The sequence below is a fragment of the Manacus vitellinus genome, unplaced genomic scaffold, assembly GCF_001715985.3.
Source record: "Manacus vitellinus isolate BGI_N305 unplaced genomic scaffold, ASM171598v3 scaffold_22_pilon, whole genome shotgun sequence".
In the NCBI taxonomy this organism is placed as follows: Eukaryota; Metazoa; Chordata; class Aves; order Passeriformes; family Pipridae; genus Manacus; species Manacus vitellinus.
In genome coordinates, this window is record NW_021939632.1 from 2,467,727 (window position 1) to 2,495,055 (window position 27,329).

Genomic DNA, 27,329 nt, shown 5'->3' on the forward strand with positions numbered 1-27,329 from the left:
TTAAAAAAATGCAGCAACTTTTATTTATATAAAATCTGGAATTGTTGCTTATGGTAACAGTAGTTAGAGGTAGCTGTAATTCATATACATCGACAGGTGTGTTCACAGGTAAGATAAATCTTGCTCAGGAAGAGCAGAGTCACTCTTTACCAGCTCTCCATTTCAGGTTTCGCACCACAGGTAAAATATCATCCAGGTTACTGATCTCTGCAACAGAATGGAAAGCAAAGTGGTAAGGCCTATGTACCCAGAACACCTTCAAGCTCAGCCAAAATTCTAACTTAACTGGTAGAAAAACAGACAGTGAATAAAATAAACTCCTCACACCTTTTAATGCTTTTGGGAAAAAAATCATTTGGGCTTATGAGTACTATGATTGAGTATATGCATTGTTCAATGAAAATAAAGTATTTTGGTCACTTCAAGAGGAAAGATGGAAAGAAGAGGGAAACAAAAGGTAGCACTATATCCCTCACATGCTTCTTGTGTTTTAGCATGCCAGGAGTAAACAAAACACTTGTTAGTTATTTAAAGTTCTATGAGGAAACATTTGCATGAAGATAATTACAACTGTTGCAAATATTACTTACCTAGAAGACAGAGCAAATCTTGGATGAGAGCTTGAAATGGTGGAAAGAAGTGCTCATGTTCCTCTAGTTTATTGATGATACTGAAATGTGCAAGTGAGACTGTCAGACAGGGGCTGCAAGGACATTGCAAAGTTCACCTCCAGTTCTGTCATTCTGTCATGACTTTGTAGAAACACAGCTACTTAGTATATAAAACCATCGACACCAAAACTCTGTTCTCCAGTCCTGAAACCTGCAGCCACCAAGAGGTAGCTGTCACAAGGATCTCTGATTTCACTATTTATGCCCTACATACATCCTTCCTTTCCTCCTCACATGGCATCAGGTTGTCTATATATGCTAAATATACTGCCTGGGGGTTGCTGATATAACTGCCTTGGAGGTAGGGCTAGAAATGCTTTATAAGCAGCTGTTCTTTAGTTAAAATTGTGAGGAGTGAGCACAGAAGGGCTGAGTATTGTTAACTCAGCATGTGTCAGACTTGTTGCCTGCTCCCATTTTAGTTGGTTTGTAGAGCATAGGCTGAACACAAGCTCTTACAGTCTGCTACCACCTAGATGTGGTTGTCATCTGCTGAAGATGGAACAGGTAGGCAGCTTGAGGCATACACTGCCTTAGCAACTCATACACTTCAGTATTACAGCTTAAACTTGCAACACTTTCTCCTCCCCACCCACGTGCAGGATTTGTCTCCTGATGAAACACACATCCCATTAAGGCTTCTTTGATCACCTTATCCATGCAAACCACGGGGTGTTTTGGAACCTTCTGGCCTCAATTCTTCTCTTTGCCAGCTTTATCCTTTTGAAAGGATTCCAGAGTTGTTTCAAGTAGGATCATAGTAACACCTCTGCTGTCCCAGTTCACTGACTTTGTAACAAATGATTGGTTTCTTTCAGCATCAGTTTAGCCAGTTTTCTCAGTTACTACATTTGATGTTTGAGGAATGGTCACCAATGGAACAGCCCCCACATACCTGTGGATGTCCTGAGTCCCCAGAAGCTGCTGTACCTGCTCAGTCACATTCTTATTAATGATGTCACATAGTTTCCCAACAGTATCCACTACCACAGTGGGTGGAGCTGAACTGTCTGTGGAAAAACAAACACTTCATGTTTCTTGTAACAGTAATAACAGGGAAGTATTTTAGACACAGTTGAATTCTTGCAGGTGGCCAGATTTTATTTGTTTTTCATAGATCTAGGCATACACATTCCATCCTTCATAGAAAACAAAGTGCTCATGGTCAGAAATAAACAAATGTTAACTAGGAATGGGGAATCTCTCAACTAATCTTTCAGTGGCTAAAAAAAAAATTGGCAGAGCTGTGAATGTTCACAGCAGAAGTGGTACTAAAGTGCACCCTACAATTTCAGTGGAAATCAGCCAACTAAAATTACATATATAGAGAGAGGGTTCCTGTGACACACCAGGCACATTACAGGGCCTATGCCAACAGGGAACCTGCTTAATAAATATTTTGTTAACACCCAGAACTTGTTTTGGTATTGGATTTTAACTGTTTTGACTACTGTGACTGAAGATAACAGGCTTCTTGTCCTTTTCTCCCTCAATTTCAGAAGAACTAGGCTTGGAGAAGGCATCCTCTTAGCTGCAGTTATTAGAGGGACATGAGGCTTCCTCATCTCCCATGCTGGCTGCAGGCAGGAAGACTCCTTCTTTCCTGAGTAAGGCTCAGCAGCCCAGGAGCCTTGCTCTGGGGCTGGACATCCTACAGCCCAGCCAATCCTTCAAACCCAGGAGCAGCAGCAACTCCTGTTCTTCAGAAGTACAAACTAGAAGAGAAGTAACTAAGTACACCTCTGAGTTCTGACAGGTTTTGACATTCAACAACTTCTTTTGGTTTTTAAGTTTAGCAGCATAAGATGGAAATTTCTGAGGACTGCACACAATTACATTTGAATGAATTACTGAGTAGAAATCTACGGCAGAGGTTATCTTTCTAGTAGAGAATGAAAGACAATTATGAAGTCAGCTCACAGAAAACAAAGCTTTGTGGGATAAATAAAAATTCCATTTCCTCTGTTATTCTTTTCTGCCTCCCTGTTATTCTTCAGCAACTGCTAAAGGCTTACAAATAATGGGAATTTGCTATTTAAACTGTAAATTGTCAGGAGCCTATTTTTATCTTCCCAGTGAAGAAAACACCTGGTTTACTCATTTCTCAACAGCTCAATATTATTTTCTATGAAGAGATCAGCTTTCTCACTTATTTTCATCTTCCTTTGGAATGGTCTGAACAAACTGCAGTGGTCAGTCTTTACCTAGTTCCAGGAGCTCATGGAGATTCCTCATAGCGTTGGTCATTTCCCCAAGCTTTGTGTAAACCTCATTCATTCGTGGATAAACACCATTCAGAGAATTCACATCAAACAACTTCTGGAAGTGGGAGACTATGGCAGACAGGGTCTGCAAGGACCGTGTCTGGCTGTTCTGTAACAAGCAGGAAGAACTCATCACTGTTACTGCTTAACAAGGCAAGGACACTTTCAAACTGTGAAACACTCCTAAAAACGGTCTGAAGAAACATTAGTGTACTGCCCTTATTAAATCTCAGCCTTTCAAGTATTTTTAAATCTGAAGACATATTTTCAGTACTTTTCAGGCACAAATATATACTAAATCCAAAATACTCTTTCAAAAGCTTTCTTCTCTGTTGCTGAGAAGTACATTTATGTATTCTCAGCACTGACTGAGAAACAGAACAGGATCATTCCTGAGACTACAAGGCAATGCAAATTCATTGCTGATCAAGTGCCTTTGATCAAAGCAGCCTTCTCCAAGGTGAATTTATCCATTATATTAAAACAGTCTTTGACTATTGCATGTCTTCAAACAGATATTTCTTAAACCCCACAAGGCTTTCAAATGCACCAATCTAATCACCGTGTGAAGAATGCATTTAAGAATGTAACTTGTGATTATGAACCCCTGGGGAGAAATACCTTTTCTTTATTTTCTATTTCTTCCAAAATTGCATCTACTATGAACTGGAGATCTTCAACTCGTATGGATTCTTTGTTATCCTGTGGATCTGCAGTATGCCAGGGCATGAGTTCCAGAGCCAGTTTTCTCAAGGACCTATGCAAATCCTTTTAAAAGAAGGGAGGGGACACAAATTATTTTAGAAACTGCTTAAAGTTGTTTTTATTACAGAAACAGGCAGACTTGCTGTTTCTCATATGCAAAAACATTCCAGTGTTGGAGATGGTAGGGTTTTAGCTTTCATGGAATTTAAGCACAGTATCTTGCTGACATTCTTTGATTTGAAAACAACAGTTACAGTCTAAAATACTATATTTGCTGTTTTACAGTTTCAGTGAATTAAGAAGTTTTGGTCACAGAGAGTTTGTTTTCAAACAGAACTATTTCACTTGTATTTGGATCAAAAAGTTACTGTTCTGGCCAGACAAAAGGAAGAAAGAGAATGCACCATCATTAATGTGTGAAGTCCAGACTCTAAAGCTTAATTGTCTTTTTATGGACTCAGCCAGTGAACAAAAATACTTAAATGATATACAAAGAGGAGTATCTCTGTTATGTGTTTCACATGGACAGCAGAATTACTTTTAACATTTAACAGCCAATCAGGCAATAACAAAAGCTACACACAAAAAAACCCACACAGCTACGTACAGGGAGAGACCAAGGAGGGGCAGCCCACGAAAAGACTATAAGGGCAAGTACAATAACGTGTTGTTACCTTTAGGGCCATCAGCTGATCTGCCCACATTTCTATAGTGAGGGGAAGGTGCTCAAATCCACATTCCTGTCCACTCTCTTTAGTATAATTTTGCACTGGCCCTTTGCTGCGCCGGTATATTAATGGGGGAGCTCTTGGACTTCGCAAAATAGAATCAATATGGGACAAAACCTTCAAAAACAAAGAACAAGTGTTATTGCTCAAATATGTACGACATTTTGTAATAAAATTCCTCTCTTCCACAGTCTCGATTGTCTAAACATTAAATCACAAATAGCTCCAATATTACTATCAATCCAATGTTACTATCAATGAATTTTACACAAGCATTCAATATGTAATAGATTCAAAGATTTAAACATACTAGCTAGAAGATATGTAAAAGTAATGCAAATATAATTCCCTTTGAGGGATACTTAACATTTATCTGCTCAAGGTGTTGTTACTTCCACAGTTTGCATTTTGCTGAGTTTTATTATATTAGGGCTTTTTAATTTGAAGAAAAACAAAAGCCACTATCTCCACAGGCATGTTTAAAACTGTAACCTAAGGCTCTGTTTTGCCCAAGACCTTGAAGTCCTGAAAAGACTTCATCTAAATCATGGATTTGATATTTGCCAGCCTAGTGTCTGCTTCCTTTCTATATTTTCAGGAAGTTTACAGAGATAAAACAATTGAGAACTAGCCTACATTAACTGTCAAATCCAGGACACTACTCATCTTGCACAGAGGACTTGGTAGGAACTCTTAGACTCAAACCAGCACCCACCAGTTTAGGTGTTTAAACAAAACATGTATAGTATTGCATTGTAACAGTGCTAGATACACACAGCACAGATGAAATTTGTGTACCTGTAAGTAATGCCGGCAAGCTGCCTGCAGCTGATCCACTTCTGCAGTGCTCCCAGATTCTTTCTTTTCTTCTCTTTCTCCGGTCCTACTGCCCAAAGATCTGCACAAAAATACACACAGTTGGTTACACAAACAGCCTTAGCAGGAGATGCTACTTTCAACCTGATAAAAGAACCAGGTAGCGCCTACAAAATAAAATCCCCATGTTATGCTCTTGGCCAATAGAATTCCATCAGACTGAACTAGTACAGACTGACAACACAATACCTGAAGTAAATATCACTGATTTATCTCAAGCCTCCAGGCTGAGGTTATTCCAGACTATTCTGATTTAGAAGGGACACCACCAGATGCACTGTTATTCTGTTACTAGAGGTTCTACTGTGGCTGAAGACTTTAAAATCCAGAGTTTTACTGAAAAGGGTCAAATTCCAAGTTCAGTCTTTATCTGGTTCTGCTGGAACATCTTTCCTAGCTAACTACACACAGCTCGACATCCCTCTAATCAAATCTAATATGACTTTCTCTAAAATTACCATCTAATTAATATCCACTGCACAAGAGAAAAGACCATTTAAATATACACAATGTGTATATTTATTTTAAAGTTTAAGTGATGTCTTTTTCAGGCTATATTTATCATTCCATATACACGTGCACAAATGACTAAGTGAAATTACAGATAAAAACACTTCATCTACACTGGATCTTTAATACCTTCAATGTATTTTCTTAGCAATGTTTCAGAAAACAATGAAGTCAATTTCTAAGAATAATATGGACATAACTTCTGTAGCTGCAACATTTTGCCAACTCATACCTTCACATTCATAATCCATAATGTAACCAGTAGCATGCTTTATAGCTCATGAAGCAGCAAACACCACAGATCTGCCCTGTCCTTATAGCCTGCAATAGCCCTCAAATCAAATTCAGAAAGACAAAGTGAAATAAAAAAGACACACTGCTGTGCCCCCATTTGGAGACCCTGCCATCATTTCAGAGATACACAAGGCTTTGGAGATCCAGCAGCATTTGCTGCCCATAACCAGGCTCTGAGGAATGCTGATAAGGTACATGCTGTATAAGCCTATCTACATTACAGAGTAACTTTGCTTTCAGAAGTCCAGAGGATTCATGGAAGTTATTAAAGGAATATACTTACTGGATAATTTTCTTTAAAGTTTTCTCTAGTTTCTTCACTTGGTGCTTGTGAAATTTTAATTCCTGTGCAGTTGGCCTGTTAGAAAGAAAAAGCACTGTATTATATGTCTTGTATTGGGAGGTATCTATAAAATTTAGCCAAGCGAAAAAATATGAAAGTTTTGCCAGTGCCAAAACATTCTGGAAATTAAATCCTGCTACATTTCTGTGTGATAACAGCAGTTAACAGCAAACTAACCACTAGCAGTTGTTTTTAACAGTGTAGGAAGGGGAGTTTGGCTGTTGCTGCCATATCTTATTTCTTTGATCGCAGATTTCATACTACACTTGTGCAACCACGGGTACTTTTGGTTTTTTTCTTTGTAAAGCAAAATCTACCAAAATGGCCTTGCAAAGGATGATACTTATCCTTTCTCACCTTATTTCCAAATCTTTTTTGAGATTTGTATTTTCAAGCAAAAGCTCTTCGTTCCTGGCTTTTGTTTCAATAAGTTGCTTCTGGAAAGACTGCAACATAGACTGGGTTATTTCTTCTATTTCACTCATTTCCTAATCAACAAACTTGAACAATTTAAAATATTACATGTTAAGAAGAGTTCACAATTGCCTGTACAGCAAGACAGCATGAATGAGGAATAAATGACTAAGACCAAGAGCTGCATTAGACCACAGGTGGAGAACTGTGACTATGCAGTCCCCAGCAAAGACTCACAACACAGTGCTGAACCTTTGCAGAAAGACAGGGAACCCTGCCCAGAGAGGTTACAAGTTCAGAAGACATGACAAGAACAAAGGACAGAAATCAAACATGTTTATGTTTCTAGGTGGCTCTTGAAGGGTTACCATTTAGAGATCTGCACTGACTTAGATTTGGCAGTTCCATACCGTGAGCAGTGCTCTGTAATTAGGAGTAGCATCTAGATTTAAGAAGTCTTCTTTGCTTTTTCCTTGTCTCTGTACCCGGTCTTCATCTTTTTTATATTGCCTATTGGGAAAAAAAATATTGTTTGAGCTTACTACAATTCAATTAACTCAAAAATCTAAGTTGGTTTAGTTAGGGTTGTATGTATGATAATAATGTTCCCAAAATTAAAAAGTAAATAGAATGGAAATTCTGCCCTAAGATCCGCTGCTCTAATTTCTGGGAAAGCTGCTTCACATGCCAATCAAGTGCACTTATCCTCAAGAGAAACTCCAGTACAAGCAAATCCCATTTCAGTTTTCAAGATAATAAACTCAAACTATAGGAATGTCTCAGGTATCTGCTTGTTGCTTTGCACCATGATAGATCTGAAAACCCAGTATTTCTTTAGTTTTAGAAGATCATTCGACTGAGCACAGCTAATGCAGTAATTCTGGCAAAAGAGGAAAGGAAAAAAAGAAAAAAAAAGAAAGAAAAAAAAAGAAAAAAAGACTTAAAGCTCAAGTGTCTGAATATCCCAAACTTCCCAGCTGTCCTGGCCTCCTGACTGAGGAGCTGCTTAGCCTGGACTGACAGTTATTCCCTGGATGAATCCAAACTTCCATGATCATTACAATGTTTTGGTGTTTCTTACATTCTAGAGAGATCTGGAGCACAGAATATTTACCACTATATGGTTTAAGAACAGTAAGGGGTAAATAAATTTTGAACAGTAGTACCATAAGGCATCAGATGAGACCTACCTCAGCTCCTTTTTAATCTGACTAATTTGAGATTCATAATAATCAATTAGACAAAGGTACCTGAAGAAAGGAAAAATGGCATTTTGAATTTCAGATAATCTCAAAAAACTCATGCCTGAGAAATACTGTGACCAACCCAAAGGAACAGGTGAGCTTACACAGCTGCACTGCACTTCAGAAGTGGCTGCTCCAAACAGTGGGTTTTCTTTCACGGTTTGCCAAAACAGAAAATATGACGGAATGAAAAGTAGAGATACTAACTCTGTACTAGTCTAGAACTGGCAAAATCATTCAAGAGGAGGAAAAAACCTAAATCTGCCCAACAGTCTCCTCATCTTATAACTTACCCAGCAAGCTTAACAGAGAGGCATAGTCAAAATAAAGTGGCTTGAGCACTCTGAGGTTGCGTTTTGGAGAGACACATGAGAGAGCACAGGGAACCAAACTCAGTGATCTCTCCTCTTGTACAGCAAGGGCATGAGGGAAAGGCTGTGCACACACAATCTCTTTTAGAAGCTTCCCAAGTAAACATTTGTGGCCAGGCCTAGAAAGCAGGTGACATCAGCACAGTAAAGCAATGGCTAACTGAGGCCTAAAAACTGGCAAATTTCTTGAGTATAGCAGAGCTATGGAAATCCTATTGGCAAAAGATTCAGGTTTGGGATACTTTCAGAACTTACCCTAAAGTACTCTGAAGCCTCACAGCAAGCCTGCAGTTGCAAAGATCCCTTCCCAAAACTGGAAGGGCTATTTTTTTGGGGGGAGGGGTGGTGGTGGTGTCGAGGATCATGTCTGTTGGGTTTTTTTGTTTGTCATTTTTTTTAATTTACATTTTTAAATGTTAGAATCCCAGGATGAGATCATCCTAGCAGACACTGCAGTTCCAGAGAAAAGTGAATCATTCCCTTCCCTTTGCTGACACCTAGTGTAGGCAGTGGCTGGTAAGTTTTTAATTTCTGCCATGGATTTATCTGTCTCACAATTTTACAAAAGAAAAATATCACTGCACTGATGTACCTTTAAAAGAATTCATATTTCAGCTTGCACCCCTAAGGTCTCCAGCTTTTTTTTTTTGTCCATATAAATATCGAGAAACATTACTTTAAAATCTGTTTCTTCATTCAGTGATACAGGTTGTTCACCAATATAAGAAGATCACTTACCTCTGATCTAGAAGAGACTTGGGAGCTCTTTTGCAAAACTGACGAAACATTTTGTTTTGAGTGGCAACGCGGTGCTGCTCCTCCATCCCAACTTTGCTCAGCTCCTTCTGCAAACGGGCAATAATCTCTTCCTGTTCTTGCAGCTTTTCCTGCTGCTGTTGGTATTTTACCTGGGAATAGGTAATGAGAGCATTATTAAACTGTTCTGACCTCCCAGCTGACTGTTCTGTACATACCCAGGTACACACTTGGTCCCAAGGAGGATTAGTCTTTGGGTTTTAGCCATACTGAAGAGACAGTGGAAGGAGGACACAGATATTATTCTAAGTTATTGATAGAAAATTCTGCACAGCTCAAAAAATCTTCGCTCTAGACAGTGTACTAACTCTATGACCCAAGACTCATGTTAATTTTGATCAATGTAAATATTTTTAGACCTTTTAAAAAAAGACGAAAGTTTGAATCCTCAGGCAGCACTATCCAAACTACCTGGGAAGCCTGTTGGTCTTTTTGAAGTTCTCTGACTTGGTTCTGTTGCTGGCAAGCTTTAGCTATCGTTTCATCTTCCAGCTGACGAATTTTGGCCTTAATGCTTTTCACCACATTTTCCAAATCATTAGCCCGTTGCTCTTGTCGAGATGCCCGACCTTGTTCCTGTCGCACCACATCTCTGAAAAAAAAAAAAAATCCTTCATTTAAATTAAACTCATTTCACTAAGGACAATGCAGGGAGCACACACCTGACATCATGTGATGACATTTAATAATATCCTGTGGCAGCAGATATGGGAAATATGCAGGTATGGGAAGAAGCAGCAGATGAAATAACAGAAGAGCTCAAAAGGAACTAGACCAACATTGCTGCACATTGGGCAATAATGTCAGGAAAAAAGTCTTAGGCCTCTGGTGAGACTAGATCTCCACTGGGCAGGAGATGCACATTGATAATACTTTCACTTTGCATTAGCAGGTAAGTTCCTTCCACTGTATCTTACCTAAGACATCGATTTGTCTCCATAAGTCCCTGCATCAACTTCTGCTGTCGCTCAATGTCTTCCACCAGCGTTTTTAATGCAAGTCTTATTTCTAGAGAAGACTGACTATCTAGGACAATCATATCTGGAGATACAAAACATAAACAAAGTCACAATGAAAGGCTTCTCCTTTTTTTAAGGAGAAGATTGCATGTCTGCTGCCATTTGGAAGTGACAGCTTTAGAGATGCCTTATGAATTTAGACTTACTACTTCCAAATACAAAAAGCAGTTAAATTAGCATGTCCTTACCTGTCGTATTTCTGCAGCATTGGGGGGCAGCAAGACTCACTGGTTTCAACCCATGACGCATTAATAGCTTGTTTAAATTTTCCCACTCTGCTTTCTCCTGCTGCAGTTGGGAGAAGGGGAAGAAAGAGGCGGAAACCTGAGTTCTGCAGATCAGCTGTGCAGGCGGTGGGGGATACCAAATGCCCCCAAATTAAACCAAACCAACCCCAACCCCACTAGAACCCCCAGCCACTACAGGAGGGGTTGGGAGACGCTCCAATAGGATCCGCAAAATACACTGAGGAAAAGCGTACTTAATAACATACAGCATGCTCAGTTTTCCCGATCTCTGTCAGAAGGCAAAATATGTGCAATGAGCAAAATTCGCCTTTTTAAGAAGCCCAGACCACCGGCTCTGGGGTCCCTCCAACGCCCCCGGGGCGCAGCGGCCCCGCCGCGAGCGGAGCGCTCAGGGAGCCGGTGGCGGCTCCGGGGGTTATGGGCTGTTGGATCGCTCTTTGTCCCGCTCCAACCACCCAGCAGCGACACCCGGGGCCGCCACGGTACCTCTGTCATGGCGAGGGCCGCCGACCGGGACGGCAAGAGCAGGAGAGGTGCCGGTTCCCCGGCCGCGGAGCGCCTCGGGCGGGAGCGGGCTGAGGGAGCGGGCGGGCGCGCGGGCGCGGGGCGGCGCCGGGCGGGAGCCGCCATTTTGCGGCGGCGGGAGCCGAGGGGAGGAGACCCGGCGGAGGTAGGAGCGGGGCCGCCGCCGTGCGGGGCGCGGGATGAGCCGCCTGGGGGGCGGTGGGAACGGCACTGCGGGGACTTGGGCTTTTCACCAAAAACAAACAAACAAAAAAAAAGCTCGCTGCCGGTGGGTGGGGGAGATTTGCAGCCCTGGAGCTCATGCGCTTCCCGGTACGCCGCGCCACGATGAGCGCTGCCGGGATTAGGTAGATGGGGAGCGGTAATCCGAGTTTATTTTTCAGAGCAAGCCCTCATGTGAACAGGAGTAAATCTCGTTCTGGGCCGCTGGCTTGGTTAGCAGAAAAGGCGGTGAAACGAGGCGGTCGGTGCAGGACAGATGCGTTTCCCTGGATTGGAGCCAGCGGGTGGCTGTTGGAAGCGAGCAGCGCCTGGTCCCTCCAGGCTTTCCCTTGGGACTCGGGTGGCCTTCAGGAAACACACGGCTGACCTAGAGTCTGGGTTCAGCTTCGGTTTAATATAGAAGTCTATAACCTCATTACCATGATTTGCTAAAAAGAAAAAAAAAAAAAAGGAATTTGTGTGTTCTGGGATGCTTCCTAACCCTTTCAGCACCGATCCTAAATGATCTCCAAGATCCACGCCGCAGGATTGCGTCCTGCCGGGGATGGTGAAGGGTGGCCTGTGGACACCCTCCAGCTACCACCTCTCCTGGCATTTCCTTTTGTGCCCGAGGCTGCTCCTTGTGCTGATCCAATGCCTGGGACAAGCGCGGGTCTATCCCGAGCCCCCGCGCCCGCTCCCTTGAGGAGAGGGAAATACATCCCGCCTGACTCCCACCGTGTGCCAGGGGATGCCAGCCTTCACAGCCACCAGCAACTTCAGGAACAGCCAAAACAGTCTCCTGGGCATTTATTAGCACGTGTTACTATTTGTTTACATTTAAGTTACGCTTTTTGATATGCACAGGCAAGGCAGACAGCCCTTAGCAAATTAATTAGTGAAAATAATACATTAAAAGACAGTCAGTGGTTGTAAAACACCATCATGGTCTATTACTCTTAAGTAAGAAACGAGTTATTTGTGGTTCACATAGATTTTGTGACTGAATTGCCAGGTCAGATTTGCTCATGTGATTGCTGTAAACTGCTACAGTGGTTTAGGAAAGCGAGTGGGTGAAATTGTTGGCTGTGCTATTTCACAGTCCTGAGGTCATTACGGTCTGGGACAGAGATGGGCAACTCTGATTGGGTTCCTGCTTTGGTCAAGTTTTTAGTTTCTAAGCTTTCAGTCACAAGTTGGGCAGCCCGTTTTTCCATCAAATAACCGACAAAGTTATGATGAGCTAATAAAGTTAGGATAAACTGCATTTACTAATTTTGCAAAATATTATATTTTTTTCAAAATACATTTGCCTTTCTGTTTAAGAGGAAAGATGGTTTTATTTTAAATGTTTTTGTTTCATCATATATACTACAGCTAGCACTGCATGTAGTTAACAACGCTTTTAAAAATGTCCTTTATCTTAACTGGAGAAAACCAGGAAAACTTAGACCTCAGCACTTCTCTGCTGCTATTCTGCTTTTCTATTTTTTCTTGCTGCTAATTGGATTAAAAGCTGTTTGGGTTACTATGGCATCCGGTGAGGAGATTACTGTCTGTGAAGATGAAGTAAGGTAAAAAATCAGGACTGTGGTATGAGCAGATTTGGAAAGATATCCACAGTTCCAGTGGTCACTTATGATTGTATCTAAACTTTAAAAATTACTTAAATAAAAGGATATCTTGCCAGATCTCTTCCCCTGTGTGTTTGTGTGTGCATTTCTGAATGATGTAGGTAGTGTTTATGAGATTACAGACAAATCTGTTAAAACAGCAAATAGCTAAACTGGCCATCCTGACTATTTTTCAAGTCCAAAAGGCTGAAACGCTTTCTTTGAGACCAATCAAATACTGTATTTTAATGCCTACCAGGAAATAGCAGAACTCTCCAGGAGCATCTGAATACTAAGTGTATTTTGTAACCTACTGTCATCTGAAATGGGAGTTTTAGAGGTTTTTAGAGGTTAGATGGGTATCTGTGTCTTTGTACTGTGTTCGTGTAAGTGAGTCTGTTAAACTGTCGGTTTACATTTTGTGATATTTTGTCATATTTGAGTGTTTGAAAAAAACATGAAAATATAAGCAGTTCTATAAGCTTATTCTTTCAAGTCTCATTTTTCATTTGCAAAAAACAACTTGCCCTGAAGCAGTAAAGCTTTGAACTGCACGCATCAGGAACTGAACTTTCAACGACAATTAATTTACTTTGTTGGTTTTTCCTTAGGTCTCGGTACAGCCACTTAGAGAAGATGACAGATTTGGTGGCTGTTTGGGAAGTAGCTTTAAGTGATGGTGTTCATAAGATTGAATTTGAACATGGGACCACTTCAGGAAAACGTGTTGTCTATGTTGATGGAAAGGTGAAATTGCTATGTGCTCAAAATTCACTGTGATACAGATTATATAAGTGCACTTCCATGCAACACGCATCAGAGCAAACAAAAGACTAATAAATGCAAGCGAGGTACATTCAGTTGATTAACTTTACCTGATTTATTGAACTACATCATTCTTTTTTTCAGTTCCAGTTAAGGTGTGAGTATTCATGAAGTGCTTTGCTGTCTTTGGGCAGAAGCACTGTGTGCATACAAACCACCGTGTATGCATTCATTCCCAAATAACAGTTCAGTACTGAGCTGTCTCCTGAGTTCCAGTTCAATTTTTTTCATATTAAAACATGCACTCAGATTTCTAAATTAATACTCACTGTCTTTGTTTTATTCTACAGGAAGAAATAAGAAGAGAATGGATGTTTAAATTAGTGGGTAAAGAAACATTCACTGTTGGAGCTACTAAAACAAAAGCTGCTATTAACATAGATGCAGTCAGTGGCTTTGCATATGAGTATACTTTGGAGATCAATGGAAAGAGTCTGAAGAAACATATGGAGAACAGGTTAAAAACAACCAATACTTGGATATTGAACTTGGATGGTACGGACTATAGAATTGTTCTAGGTAAGTAAACATTGAATGACTCCGTGTTACTGCCTTTGAAAAAACTTGTGTGCCTTTAATAACTGGTAACTAAGAGAAAGTGCAGTTCAGTGGGTAGCACTGGTGCAGTATAAAAGCTTGGGTGGTTTGGAAGTTTGGAATGAGATGCCAAAGACAATCTGAAAAACAGCAACGTGGTCTAGATTTAAAAACAAAAGAAAAAAAGAAAAAAAGAGGTTGAGAGGCATTATGGCTGCTGCATTCATAGAGCTGCTCTAACAGGACAGTTCTGCAGGTGAAGCCTGTTATAGAAGTGTTATCTGTGTTGTGATCAAACCTGATGTTTGTTCAGCAGGTACCCAGGCTTTCCCTCCAAAAATCAGCAGCCAAGGTCAAAGAGTCTCTATCTGAGGAAGTGTGACAGTTTCTACATTTTTGATAGATTAATGAGCATCCTGTTTTCTGCATCACTTCTTAACTACAAATTTAATCTAAAACCTTCAGATCATATTCTTTCACTATTTTAATAAGCAGGCAATACATCTCTTCTGCCCCCCTTTCTTAGATACATTACAAGCAGCCAGGAGGAAGGGACCCTCTGAGGAATTTGTCCATGGCATCTAGTGGGAAAACTTCTGCTTAGGTATTCCTGTATGGTTGGATCTGGAAACGAGATCTTGGGCTATGATTTTTATAAAGCCTCAGGACAGAACGAACTGCCCCAAGATGAAGGGGGGCAATGAAGAAAAACAGTTTTTATGCCAGAAAAAGATATGTCTCCTCACAGGATTTTAATCTCCCTGTGCTTACTGGAAAGGCAAGCAGGGATCAGCTCTCTGCTGATGACCTGTGGATGACAGTGTCAGTAATGTGAATTCTAGAGCAAAATAATTTAAGAAGGATGTGCTGGGAGAAGTAAAAGAATATTCTGTTTCAAATGGAAAAAAAATCTAAGACTGATATTTAAAGTACTTAGGCTTTCAAGAAGATTTTAAGAATACAAACAGTTTGATGGATGTTAAATAATGCTGCTTCTGAATTAAACCAACCTGGAAAGAATGTTAGAGCTTCACTGAATAAATGGCACTCAAAGAATTAGCAGAAATTACTTCATTTTTCTGTCTTCAAGTTTTTCAGTTTAAGACTGTCAGAATATTTCTGGCAATATTCTGAACAACCCAGTGTCAGGGCTAGGGAGAGGTAAAAATGTATGTTCAAAGCAAAAGTTGTTTGCTCGTTGTTGAGAGCCTCCCCATCTCTGCTATGAGAGCAAACCCTGTAGCTCAGGTACTACGGCTAATTAGGAACTTCTTTTGGGAATTCAAAGTACATTTCAACAGTAGATTTTTAAAATTCCTAGATCTTTGTCTGTAGGGGCGAAAAAAATACCTTTCTGTTTTCCTTTTCCTTCACAGAAAAGGACACTATGGATGTGTGGTGCAATGGTCAAAAAATGGAAACAGCGGTACGTGATCCCTTCCAAAGGCTCTTCCCAGCCTATGGCTACATAACCAAAGCTTAGCAAAATAAGCTTCTGTCTTTGTGTCACACGTGCATTAATTTTTAGAGCAGGCTGGCAGGTAGAAGGCTTAATCTGTTTGGTGTCTTTTTGTATTATGATGGCTGTCAATACACATATTAGGTAGGCTTCCCCCTCCTTGAAGGATGTGTCAAAGTGGTTACTACTGCCACAAGAAAGCCCCTGGATGAGTACAAATTGTAAAAACAACAGTTTTGGTATACCTGAGAGGAGGATGAAGATTCATCAAATCATGGAACAGCCTGGGTTGGAGGGAACCCTAAAGATCATCCTGTTATAACCTCCCTGCTGTCACAGGGACACTTTTCACGAGACCGGGTTGGTCACATCTCCGTTTCTTTAGAAATCAGTGGAAGAAACTCCTTCTCCAGTAAATCAAAATTTCTCCTCCTGATGGCTCTCAGCCTTTTCCATAATGTAATAAATGCTCTAGGAGATATTCTTGCAAGCTGCATGTGCAGGTTTAGTTGTCAATCTCACTGCTTCCATTACAGTGGCACACGGATTGTTCTGCTCTCCCAGAGACGACACAGCCATGCCTGGCAAAATCCGTAATAGGAAATTACCTAACTGCAGCAGGAGCCAAGAATACACAATCCAAAATACACAACTGGTACTCAATTCAGGGATCTCTTTCTGCATCCTGCTGTAGAAGGCATCCTAAATACTTCACCTTTTACTGCCACTTCAGCATAAGTTCGTGTGGCACTTACTGGCTGCACGGCACAACTGGGCAGGAAGATGCTTTTCTGTTTTTGTTTACTAGCCTGGATCAGTAATATTAACTCACAAACTCCAGCTTTACCATTTTGAATATGTGAAATTTTGATTGTGATCTGATGCCCACAGATCTCTAACTGGGCATGTTGACAAAGCCCTGCCTGAGATTCTGGAGCTTTGTTCAGTTTTTGGGCTGTATTTGTTGCAGGTACCTGTGGCTGCTGTAATGTGGGAACTACAAGTGATCTTGACACTGATGCTTTTTCATTTGCTAAAATATTACGTGTCTGTTTTTACTCTTGTTTCCTTCCTCCCAGGGTGAATTTGTCGAAGATGGGACTGAAACTCACTTCACTGTTGCTGATCACAGCTGTTGCATTAAGGCTGTCAGTAGTGGAAAACGAAAGGAGGGAATTATTCATACCCTTATTGTGAACAACAGAGAAATCCCAGAGGCTGTGGAGTAGCCTCTAGTTAACTGATTATTGTAGGACCAAGATCAGGAATTTTCAATTACTGTGGTAATTATTTTAATATGTACTACTTGGTACATCTAGTTTGTGCTGGGTTTATTTTCTAGTTTCTGTATATGAAATTATTCTTTTTGAGGACCAGATGAAAATAACTATGTACAACCTCTTACATTAGCAGTTTTTAAAAAACTATGTATATAGAATGTATATTATATCACTAAGTGTGGAGAACACTTGTGAACTTCAGTAGCAATTATACACCAGGAAAAAATCTCATTATAATAAAATGGAAGATAAATGTTCAGTTACACTGAATCCTTATAAACTGCAGGTGTATGTGGAGGGAGGAGAAAGCATGTGCTGGGCATTGGAATAAGCTGTTAAAGCTTTCTCAATAATTATTTTTTTCTGTTAAACTGACTACAAACCTTTTCAGGTGCAGTTAAGAGTTAAAAAGTTAATAAAAAGGTTATTAATGAAATACATTGTTACCAATACTTGTGTAACAGTATTAAAGTAATACTGAGTTATGAAAACTGATTTTTTATTCTGAGTAGGAGCAAGATGTTACATTGTGCCAAAAAAATCCTTTAGGTTTTCTGAAAACTGATGCTGGTTAGAAATTTTTGCAGTAGTTCAGAAACTTGGTACTGAGTTTTTCAAAAAAGCAAATAAAAAAAGAAGAGTTCCTGCCATGAAATTGCTTTAAAAAATGAAATCTCTTGAAGCAAACTGAAATAAGAGCTTATACTTGTTCAGTGCTGTCTAACCTTAAATCTACAGCTCTGTGTTTTCATGGCAGTAATGTGTGAATTGAGAAACATGAGGAAAAAGGGAACAGAAGTAGAAAAGAATTTGTTGCTTAAATGGAATAGTTAAAATAGGAATAGACTCTAAGAGCAACCTTGGGATTTCCTGAGAACAAAACTCACGTATGTTAGGGGCTCACACACTACAAAACTACCTTTTGCAAAAATAGGTATAACTAATTTTTAAAATAATAATAAAAAAACCCCAAACAAAATATGAATATATTAATTCAAAAGTTTCTTTTGTAGTGGTTAAAAAAATTTCCACTTGCAACCTCAGAGTTCAGAATTAGACTTTTATAACTTAATTTCTTCTGGACTTGTGGGTAGTTCCTAGCACTATGACTACTAGCTTAGGAGTTGCAGGTGCAGTACAAGTATCCTGGGAATTCATTAACAAATTATTTTGAAAAGTTTTATTAAATGCTACTTTCATCTGTGTTTTAGAGATGCACAGTGCTTCACCTGTGGGTGAAATGCTTCTCATATGACAACACAGTTGTTTTTTTAAAGGTTTTATGTGAGCCCTTCTCTTCCCCAGGTAATGACAGTTTTAACCATAGCTGACTTCAGGTGAGAGGCTGACCTGATACTGACAGGTGAGGTACTAAAGAGGAGCCTTTATTCCTGTATTACAGCATTGTTTTCAGCTGTTTAGGTGTTTTAGGCCCAGAACTGGTGATTTTAAATGCTTCAGTTTGGACAAATCTTGTAGTAGCTTTTTGTTTGGGGCAATAGCATTTTAAATGCTGTTAACATCAGGCATAGTTTTAGGCTTCAGTACAGAAAGTTTCCAAGTACCTGAGCACAGGACTGAATCCCCTTTGATAGTGGAATTCCTATAGTGGCTCTTGGCTTTTTCATGTGCTGGCTTCAGGTCATTGCAGAAGCAATGTGGGCATACCTGGCTACAAGGCTGTCAATGTAATCTTTAAAAGATATTGGTAAAGGTAAATTGATTGAAGATCAATTTCAAGCTGTAGTTTGAACCAGTTCTTTACTATCTTGTAGCCTTTCAAAGAGATTAAATGTTGCTGAGAAATCTAAAGCTCAAATACAGTCCAAATCACATTCTTTAAACTATATAAAAATTACAAGTTAACTGACAGTGACATTCATACTTTTTATTTTGAATACATGTATCTACAATGCTTGAAATAACTAATAAAACCTGCAACAGCAACTCCTGTTAGAAATCATGAAGTTTTGCCTCATGTTTGTCATAACTGCGTGTATTTAACAGCATGTCTCTCACTGGGAAACAGCTTTTGTCTGCTACATTCACCTATTTAAGTCAAAAGAAAATTTAAGAATCAAAGACACAACCAAGACTTTTTGTTTCACTGACATATGCAATATCTCAAATTAAGAAAATGCAATAGAAAAATGACAGCCTATGCAAACATCATGTGTATAGTCCCCTGCTCAGAACACTGTAAGGTAAAAAGTTAATGACCATGTAAATGTTAAACTCTTATTTTGGGATGCTCTCCCTTCTGTTTCCACTCACATAATTTTCTTCTAATCTCCTTAAGGCATTGCCTTACTGTTTTGTTCATGGATATTTCAGAGTACTTTGCATGAGGCACTTTGACCACAGCATGTTACTAAGCAGAGCAACCTCTTAAATGTAAGCACTAGACTGTTCTGAGGGGATCTTCACAATAGCTACAGTTCTGATTAATTCTCACTCAGGATGCTGCTGGTTTCCTCAGAGAATGCTCATACATAATGCTAAGCCACTGGGGAACAAGTCAGCAAATATTGTGGAAGGGCCCCTACACTGTTGTAAATGACAAAGGTGTCAGGATTGTCCATATCATTTACCAAACTGTCATATAATGTAAAGGCATCTCCCTCCACAGCGAATGGCATAACAATATTAGATGACTGGCCTTTAGTGTATAAGCCTGTTAATACATCAGCCTCAAACACATACATTTTAGAGTCCATTTCCCCCATAGCTTTATCCTCTATTAGGTTTCTCAGGTTCCTTTTGAAGTAGATGCCAGGTCCATAATTTTGTTCTGGAAAAAGAAAGAAAAATTTTCAGAAGAAGCCGACAAAGTGTTCAACAATTGCTTCTTTTGGGGTGGTAGTCCCAAGAGGCTGCTGCTTGATTCAGGATTACACATGATGTTACTGCTCAATATGTATCAGGGAGGAAAACCTTACTGTAGATAATAAAGTAAGCTCATACGAATCTAAAGGCACGTGAAAAACAGTTATTGTTTAGGAATGACATTTTTTTCTGATTTTGACCCAAATTTAGTAGTCAGTCACTGTTCATTTTGATTAAAGATGCCAAAGCAAGTTCTTACCTGTTGGTGGAGAATACATCCTGTGAAATCCAGTCTGGCAAACTGAACTACAGAACTCAGCAGGAACATGCTGGTACAACTTGTGGGTTATTTTGGAGGTACCTTGTCTTTCTTCTATTCTTTTTTTCATTTGTTGGAATGCAGCAGATAGAAGAGGATTATGTATCTTTTCAATCTGCAACATAAATAAATAATAGTGTAGTATAAGCAAACAGAGACCAATATCCATGCTATGTTCTTCAGTGCAAGAACCTTTGGTGTAGTGTATATGCATCGACTGCATAGCAGATAAAGTATCTGAAGTGTGCAACTGATCCAAGGAAAAAGAACCATACCACTGTCCCATGCCTCTCATTGAAATCAGTAGGAATATTTCCTCTTGAACTGATTTCCAGTACTTGAGTTGTACTGAACAGACTGAGTATCTCATACGTGAGAATAAGCTGTGTGGGTGTTACAGCCTAGTCTTGTGAAGAACTGCAAGTGTCCAGAAAGGCGTGGAGAACCTCAGCTCCCATTGATCAAAACTTTACAGCTGTCAGGGAAAAAGGGGGCACAAGAGAAGAGGGTTTGTCCCTTGTGTCCCCAGTGCCCAGCTGTGTGCAGTATAAATAATCACACACAACCTCAGGCAAACTGGATCCACCAGTGGGCAGCCACAGCCCCATGGCAAAGGGCAGTGCCAGGGGCCTGCAAGGCTCTTCTCCAGAGCCCTCTCGTGCCAGACTGCTGAGCTAGAAACAAGCAGGGGCTGTAGTACTTCTGCTATCTTAACTCATTTGACTGAGCTACAACCGGTCTCCAGTTTTAAATTCTGTTGTAACTTCTGTGTTGAGACTGAGCAAAGTCTTTAGTTCTGCAGATCAAGAAGCATTTGGTGGGTATTTACTCTCATTTCAATGTTAATATCTTTCTCTTAGGAAAGGCAGTTGAGCCCATGGCAGTGAGTCTGTATTTCTCTGCCTTGCACAACCTCATCCACCTCCTGTTCAACGAAACACTGACACCCAAGCAAGATCCCAGCTTCAACACATAATCAGATCAGAACTCTGGCAAATTCAGTTGCTAATTGTTGGTGTCAAGCTCACAAAAAGAAAACAGGGACACTGCATTAGTATCCTAGAATATTGTACTCCATCTACCATACCAATCTCATATTTGTCTAGTCCTATAAAGGAGCATTCGAAGCACAAAATATCAGGAAGAATATACAGTACAATTAAAAAGACTACTCAGAATTTCATCACTTTCTGAGTGATTATTTGCATTATGTTTAAAATACTTTTTATTAGGAGTACAGACTGCATCTGTTTTAAGACTTAGGCTGACTTGATCTTAATTTTTAAAAGCAATATATTGAAATAGTTTATCTGAGTCTTTTAGGCATACATTAAACATGTTAGTTCAAAAATATGAGCTGAGATCCAGTTTCACCATCTTTACCTTGAGAACATGAAGTCCAGCTTTTTCAAACTGTTTCTGTCTGTCTTTAAACTCCTGGAGGTGTGACTCTACTGGTAAAATCTGGATGTAATTATTAGTATTTGTCTTGTGAAGGTCTTCTTCTGAAAGTTGACCTGCTTCTGGTTGGCCTGGATATGAATAAGGGAGTAAAATTTTCATATATCATAATGTCTGAAGCAAAGGGAAGGGGGAGAGATCTAATACTTTAGTTGGTAGCTAAGAACAAAGAATGTTAAGTATTCTCTGAAGTAATGTCAGAGGCTAACAATGAGACATATATATATATATATAAATGTATTCTATTTTTCTACATTTATTATAAAGAAACTAGAGAGAGGGAACCAAAAGAAAGCAATTTATATTTTCCGTTACCCTTCTCCACAGCCCAACCTTCATATATAGGTATCTATATTGAATGGCTATACGAATGAATTAAAATCAGCCACTCAGTAGCTTTTTGTAATGCCACTAGTTGTATCAACTGATCATGAAAGCCAGGGATGCTGCAGAACAAGTCCACTGCTGAGTCCTGCAACAGTGGTCCAGCTGTAGCCAGCAAAAGAGCTCAGCAAAGGTTAATTAAGCACAGATTTTGTAAGTCTCCAGTGGCCAGGCTTTAAAGTGAAGGTGTCCTGGAGGGAGCCCCTCTACAGCTGGTTGTACATCATGGCCAGCCCCTGTATAAACTGTGCCCTACTGGGAGTAGTGCCAAGTGCGTGGCCACAGCCAACCAACGGTCCTCCAGGGGCTCACGTTTTAAAAGTACAGGAACATCAGTAATTAAAGCAATATTCAGTATGTGTGTGTGAACTGAATACATGTCTGTCCACTCTCAGCAGAACCAGCATATACATTGCTTCATACTTGACCTTATTTAGGCACTTATTTAATTAGTCACTATTTACATACACATTGAGTAGAGCAGTTTCTTTTGTTCAGCTATAGTCTTCTCTTGCATACAAAGCAGTAAATTCTCAGTTGTGAGCACTGCATCAACCACAGCATCAGGAGGGCCTTGAAATTCCAGTGTTGCTTTTCCACCTCTCACTTCTTCTGACACACATACACTAGAAGGCTGTTCTTGAAAGAGTTCTGCAAACTCCTTTTTACCAAGGCAAAAAATGTAGTTGTTTTTAATAACAGCATGGCGACCTTCCTGAATTTGTACCACACGCCGCAGCCACGATTCTGCTGCTTCCACTGCTGTGTGTGTTCTCCCTCTAAGTTCAATCACTTGTTCTTCATTTGCAGTCTCTTTTATGGTTTGGCTGCCTGACTCTGTACCTGGAAGAAAGGTAAGTGCATTGGAAGAGTGTAGAGCTTTCAAGTGCTGACACAAATTCCTACTTCTAATCCAAGTAGAAAGAAAGTAGTGTGCAAGAAACACACTACTCTTCTGGTATGCTCAAAAAAGAGATTAGACACCAGGAGGTAAGGTTTTCAGGAACCACACCCACACACACATATGCAGAATTTATTTGCCTTTCACTAAATGACTTCCAACAAGTAAGGCACTGACAATGATTTTTGTTTTAAAATCTTAAAAGGAACTGCTCAGTTCCATTCCTATTAATGTAAAAATACACAATGCTCACACACTTTTGCCTCCCCCTTTCTTGAAGACACATATGCGAATATTAAGTTCTTTTTAAAGGAAGGTGATTTTGGATTCTCAAATCTGGAGTGTTCATTTACTTGAAATACCCCTTCTGTTCATTACTTACTCAACGGATCACTTCTGTTTTCCAGTTTGTGTTTTGCTGAATAGAATTTTCTCTGGAAAACCTTGAAAGATAAAAGTTTAGGAGCAGTTTGCAATCTCTGTTGTCAAAAATGCAATTCATCTTTTCAAAACTCTGTCAGATAAGCAGTTTACAGCCGTAATTACACCCCACACATAGCCCAGGCCCCCAAATTCCGAAATTGTTAATGGCTGGCATTTGTCAGCTTTTCCCAAAATGTTATTGCTGACAATATCAAGTGCATTCCTCTTCTTCTGCATCTCCTAAGGTTAAGACACCTTACACACTGAATGGCACCTTTACCAACTCCTTGTGGTTGTGGCATATCTGGAACTTATTCAGCCACATAAGAAAAAGTGTTCATTACTTGCAGATGCTGATGAATCCTTACACAGTTTTAAAATACAGACTATTCCCCTGCCTTTAACCCGAACTCCTCTTTGTGATCCCACATGGAAAACCTCAGAGAGGCTGCTAGGCAGCAGATTGGCAAACTGCCTTTCCTTTTTCATTCAGCGAAAAGAGTTTTGGCTGTGCCCTGATTATCAAGGGACTAAGTGATGAGCACATGGCTGTCAGACAGCTTCTGTTAGAGCTTATGGGAGTGTTACAGAACGTGGATCTGTCCTTGGAATCAGAGAATGGTTAGGGGTGGAAGGACTTTAAAAATCATCTAGTTCCAACTCCCCTCCACCAAGTTCTTGCACATGTTGATAGAATGGATGGTTGAAGTTAAATCGGAACAAAAGCAAACTCTGTACTCTTATAATAGATGGCTGACATCAGACAAATATTCAAAAGGAGAGAAATGGCACACTGTAGGAGTCGGGTTATAGGAAGGATGCTGGATGAGGCATCCTGGGAAATGAAGTCCCCAAGTACTCCCACAGATGGGCAGTGAGATGCCCTTGGTAATTGGTCAAGGGAGTCACGTGTTACTTTGAGGTGCATATAAGTTTGAATAAAGAGGATTTGGTGCTGAACCCCCAACCAAGCTAGCTGGGTCTGTGTTATATTAATACATCATACCACACTGTCTGCTTGAAACCTTTCTATTATGTCAAGTCATATAATCTGTTGATAGTGTTTTGCCCTAGGAACTTCAGACAAAAAAAAAATCCTTAAAGAAATTTCCTGAGAAGGAATAAGTTTACTCCCTACTGAGTGAAGAGTGGACTCTTTCTTATAATCATTGACAGTCATGAGAATTTCAAAGCTCTCTCCCCTTTTATCAGACTACAGGGCGAAGACTTCCAGTTTAGTGAAGAGAAAATAAAGATTTGCAAAGATTAATAATACCTATTAATGAGACAAACAGTTTCATAAAGGGACCTGCTGCTCACAAATGCTGTTAAGTAGTACAGAATACAGACTACCTTTATTTTTAGTCATCTGTGGGAATAATTTTACAGTTCTGTGTTTTCCTTATGAGTGATTAACAACAAATTTGTTACCTGATAGGCATTAAGGTCATCTGGGCAAATGACAAACTGCACGTCTCTCTTCTTCTCAGGGTGTGCCCTGGCAAAATTTAAAACTTCTTCAATCATGGTCTCTGCCACTATATCAACAGGAAGCTTTAATGACCATTTTACTGGAAAAGAAACTGAGGGACATTGCTGGTCCTGACTCAGGCATCTTTTCACTGCATGCTTTAATTCCTGCAGGAAAAACAAGTATTTCAGTCGTCACATCACCCAACATGAAAATCCATTAAAATCCAATGTAACTGATCATCACCTCACACTGTGACACCGGGTGTTCGCATCCTCTCAATACCACGTGCAGTACAAACTCACAAGGCAGACAATACCCTTCTGTTACTATGAGTTCCTTATAATGTGTCGAAAAACTAAGATGATTCCTCAGTTCCTCCTGAAGACCTGGACCCGCTTTTTGCAGCAGTCTTGAAAATGGGCAGGGAGGCTTCCCATTCTTAAACACACAGTTAACAACAGCTGTAGTCTGCAAGGCAAGAGTGCAAGTTTCAGTGTACTTCATGTTTACTACTTGCAAGCTTTGATATTATAGAGAGCATTCTTTCTAGCCACAATTCCTGTAAAAAGGCATTACTGCAGCAGATCAGCTGCTTGAAAAGTTTTCCTACTACTTACTACTACAGGCAGCACTGGAATACATCAAAGGATGCACTTTGCAGTAGCAGTAAATGCAGATATTTTCAGAAACAAGCAGTGTGCACAAGAGCTGTTCCAGTCATCAGAGTGTATTCAACTCAGTTTTACTGCCACTATCGAAGTGACCCACATGTGCCTCATCCAATCCAATCCTGCTGCCAATTATCAAGCAGGAGAGAACTATGGCTATGCCCTGTTTAAAGGTAAGGTGCACATCATCTGTATAAGCTATTTTCAGCTGTTTCAGTGGTTTTTTAAATATCTGCAGTAATGGCATCTATGAGAACACAAATTATAGAAAAAAAAGCAAAGCAGGAAATAAGAGCAGACTTCTAGAGAATGCACGATAAAATGTGAATTCCCACAATGTTATAAAAAGATAAATCTTAACAAAGAGATGTATTATTAATCATCCAATCTCTAGCTGCTTCCTATTCTATCATAACAGCATGTATACAAAAAAGAAATAAAAACATTCTGAAGTTTAATACCTGTTTAGAAAAAAACAAACAAACCACAATTCCTTGCCACTATAATTTATCTACCATGTGTAAATTCTCATCAGGTTGAGAAAAACACTATTTAGTGGACCGATACAAAATGTGTTCTGAACTCTTGGGCTCCAAATCCTGCAAAGACTTGGAGGCAACACCATGTTCAACAAATTTCAGGACAGACTTACCTTCTGCTCGTCAAGGTGTCCTCTTGTGACGCGCAAGCGAATGCCTTCATATTTGATGAAAGTTAAAGCCTGGATTGGTGAAGATGACACAGTTTCTTGAAGTGAACTGGTATCATCCAGAAACTTCTCACAGGCCTTCTTCATTTCTGCAACTGTAGCCTCATCAATGTTCACCAGGCGGATTTCCCTGAGAAAGCTTGGTGGATGTACCTCAACAAATTGCCTTACAGCCATTACAATCACCTGAGCACACAAACTGAGTGGGAAGCCAAAGATACCTGAGCTCACTGCTGGGATAGCCACAGACTTTATGGTCCTTTCTGGAGCACTAACGTAAAGCAGAACATTCATAATAGCTTTCTCAAGTAGGTAACAACATTTTTCCTTTTCAGAAGCATTCCACCTTGGACCAACTGCATGAATTATGATCTCACAAGGAAGCTTCCCTCCACTTGTTACTGCTATTTCACCAGCTTGGACTTTGCCATAATTCTGAACAAAAAAGTTGCTTTCCTCTTGTATTTCTGACCCTCCAGCTGCCACAAGGGCGAAAGCGAGACCTGCTGCGTGCTGTAGGTATTCATTGGCTGCATTCACCAAAGCATCAACCTTGTGTCCTGTGAGATCACCCTTACAAACACAAATGTCAATTCCCTTTAGTTTTTTCCTGTATACTTCAACAGTGCTTTTTGTGCTTTTGAAGGCCAACGTACAAGCAAACTTTTGGGAAATGAGATTACTTAGACAGTTGTCTCTTCTCTTAAGAGCTTCATAGGCATCTTTATTGATGGGCATCAGCAAGCTGACCTCATCCATTACCATGCTTGATCCTAGGATACAGAATATAAAGTGAAATAGAAGATACTACTGTCAAAACATTGCTTTTTATAAAGAAGTGTAGTTTATAGCTCTCGATTTTATCCTACTGTCATCACTAAGCAATATTTTTTACACAGTATGATCTTCTCTCTCCCCTTTTCAGAGGTGTAGAAAGCCTGACCAATCAAAGAGTCACTAAAGGTTACAAGAACGGCATAACTGAGCCTGTGGTGACTTGAGGGTTTGGGTTCGCCTTATTTTTTACCTGAGAAGGAAGTTTGGTTAAGATGTGTCTCCTGGTGGCACTTGTATTCTCTCTCTCCTTCCTACTGTTTATTCTCCCCACCATTAGGCTGACACAGCCATTGTTGGGGACATAGCCTTCAATGAATCAGTGACATAATCTGAATCTAAAAAAAAATTAAGCATGCTAGAAAACTTAATTTCATTTAGAGCCCT

The 27,329-nt window shown here is 40.0% G+C and overlaps 3 protein-coding genes across 8 annotated transcripts; 1 reads left to right on the forward strand and 2 right to left on the reverse strand.

The window, feature by feature from the left end:
- CEP70 (centrosomal protein 70) lies at positions 1–11,100 on the reverse strand. 4 transcript variants are annotated; one of them, XM_029959820.1, is made up of 16 exons: positions 10,990–11,100; positions 10,444–10,543; positions 10,154–10,277; positions 9,648–9,828; positions 9,159–9,328; positions 7,996–8,055; positions 7,216–7,315; positions 6,749–6,837; positions 6,332–6,406; positions 5,167–5,266; positions 4,315–4,485; positions 3,557–3,703; positions 2,876–3,044; positions 1,567–1,681; positions 591–670; positions 1–207 (listed from the first exon to the last, which is right to left on the reverse strand). In XM_029959820.1, the coding sequence occupies exons 1-16, from the start codon at positions 10,996–10,998 to the stop codon at positions 140–142; spliced, it is 1,758 nt and encodes a 585-aa protein (XP_029815680.1). In that variant the 5' UTR covers positions 10,999–11,100; the 3' UTR covers positions 1–139. The 4 variants fall into 4 exon arrangements, with proteins under 4 accessions (XP_029815680.1, XP_029815681.1, XP_029815682.1 ...); XM_029959821.1 differs by lacking the exon at positions 10,990–11,100 and adding an exon at positions 10,749–10,908; XM_029959822.1 differs by lacking the exon at positions 7,996–8,055.
- FAIM (Fas apoptotic inhibitory molecule) lies at positions 10,907–18,903 on the forward strand. Of its 3 annotated transcripts, none has more exons than XM_018086800.2 (5): positions 10,907–11,036; positions 13,454–13,589; positions 13,958–14,186; positions 15,581–15,630; positions 16,743–18,903. In XM_018086800.2, exons 1-5 carry the CDS (start codon positions 10,921–10,923, stop codon positions 16,890–16,892), a joined length of 681 nt encoding a protein of 226 aa, XP_017942289.2. In that variant the 5' UTR covers positions 10,907–10,920; the 3' UTR covers positions 16,893–18,903. The 3 variants fall into 3 exon arrangements, with proteins under 3 accessions (XP_017942289.2, XP_017928111.1, XP_029815684.1); XM_018072622.2 differs by lacking the exon at positions 10,907–11,036 and adding an exon at positions 11,117–11,173; XM_029959824.1 differs by lacking the exon at positions 10,907–11,036 and adding an exon at positions 12,746–12,803.
- Positions 18,314–27,305, reverse strand: PARP9 (poly(ADP-ribose) polymerase family member 9). Its single transcript, XM_018072613.2, has 9 exons — positions 27,136–27,305; positions 26,052–26,881; positions 24,975–25,199; positions 24,689–24,895; positions 23,217–23,277; positions 22,402–22,776; positions 21,472–21,620; positions 20,029–20,203; positions 18,314–19,734 (listed from the first exon to the last, which is right to left on the reverse strand). The coding sequence occupies exons 2-9, from the start codon at positions 26,871–26,873 to the stop codon at positions 19,442–19,444; spliced, it is 2,307 nt and encodes a 768-aa protein (XP_017928102.1). The 5' UTR covers positions 26,874–26,881; positions 27,136–27,305; the 3' UTR covers positions 18,314–19,441.
- Between the last annotated feature and the right edge of the window lie 24 nt (positions 27,306–27,329).

Coding starts and splice junctions, on each gene's coding strand:
- FAIM (XM_018086800.2), top strand. CDS start 10,921: ATGGGCTGTTGGATCGCTCTTTGTCCCGCTCCAACCACCCAGCAGCGA. Junction 13,590..13,957: donor TTGTCTATGTTGATGGAAAG/GTGAAATTGCTA, acceptor TTTATTCTACAG/GAAGAAATAAGAAGAGAATG. Junction 15,631..16,742: donor GTCAAAAAATGGAAACAGCG/GTACGTGATCCC, acceptor CCTTCCTCCCAG/GGTGAATTTGTCGAAGATGG.
- CEP70 (XM_029959820.1), bottom strand. Junction 10,278..10,443: donor ATGCTGCAGAAATACGACAG/GTAAGGACATGC, acceptor TTGTATCTCCAG/ATATGATTGTCCTAGATAGT. Junction 5,267..6,331: donor ACTTTAAAGAAAATTATCCA/GTAAGTATATTC, acceptor ATTTTTGTGCAG/ATCTTTGGGCAGTAGGACCG.
- PARP9 (XM_018072613.2), bottom strand. CDS start 26,873: ATGGTAATGGATGAGGTCAGCTTGCTGATGCCCATCAATAAAGATGCC. Junction 22,777..23,216: donor AAACAGAAGTGATCCGTTGA/GTAAGTAATGAA, acceptor CCTTTCTTCCAG/GTACAGAGTCAGGCAGCCAA. Junction 19,735..20,028: donor GATGTATTCTCCACCAACAG/GTAAGAACTTGC, acceptor TTCTTTTTCCAG/AACAAAATTATGGACCTGGC.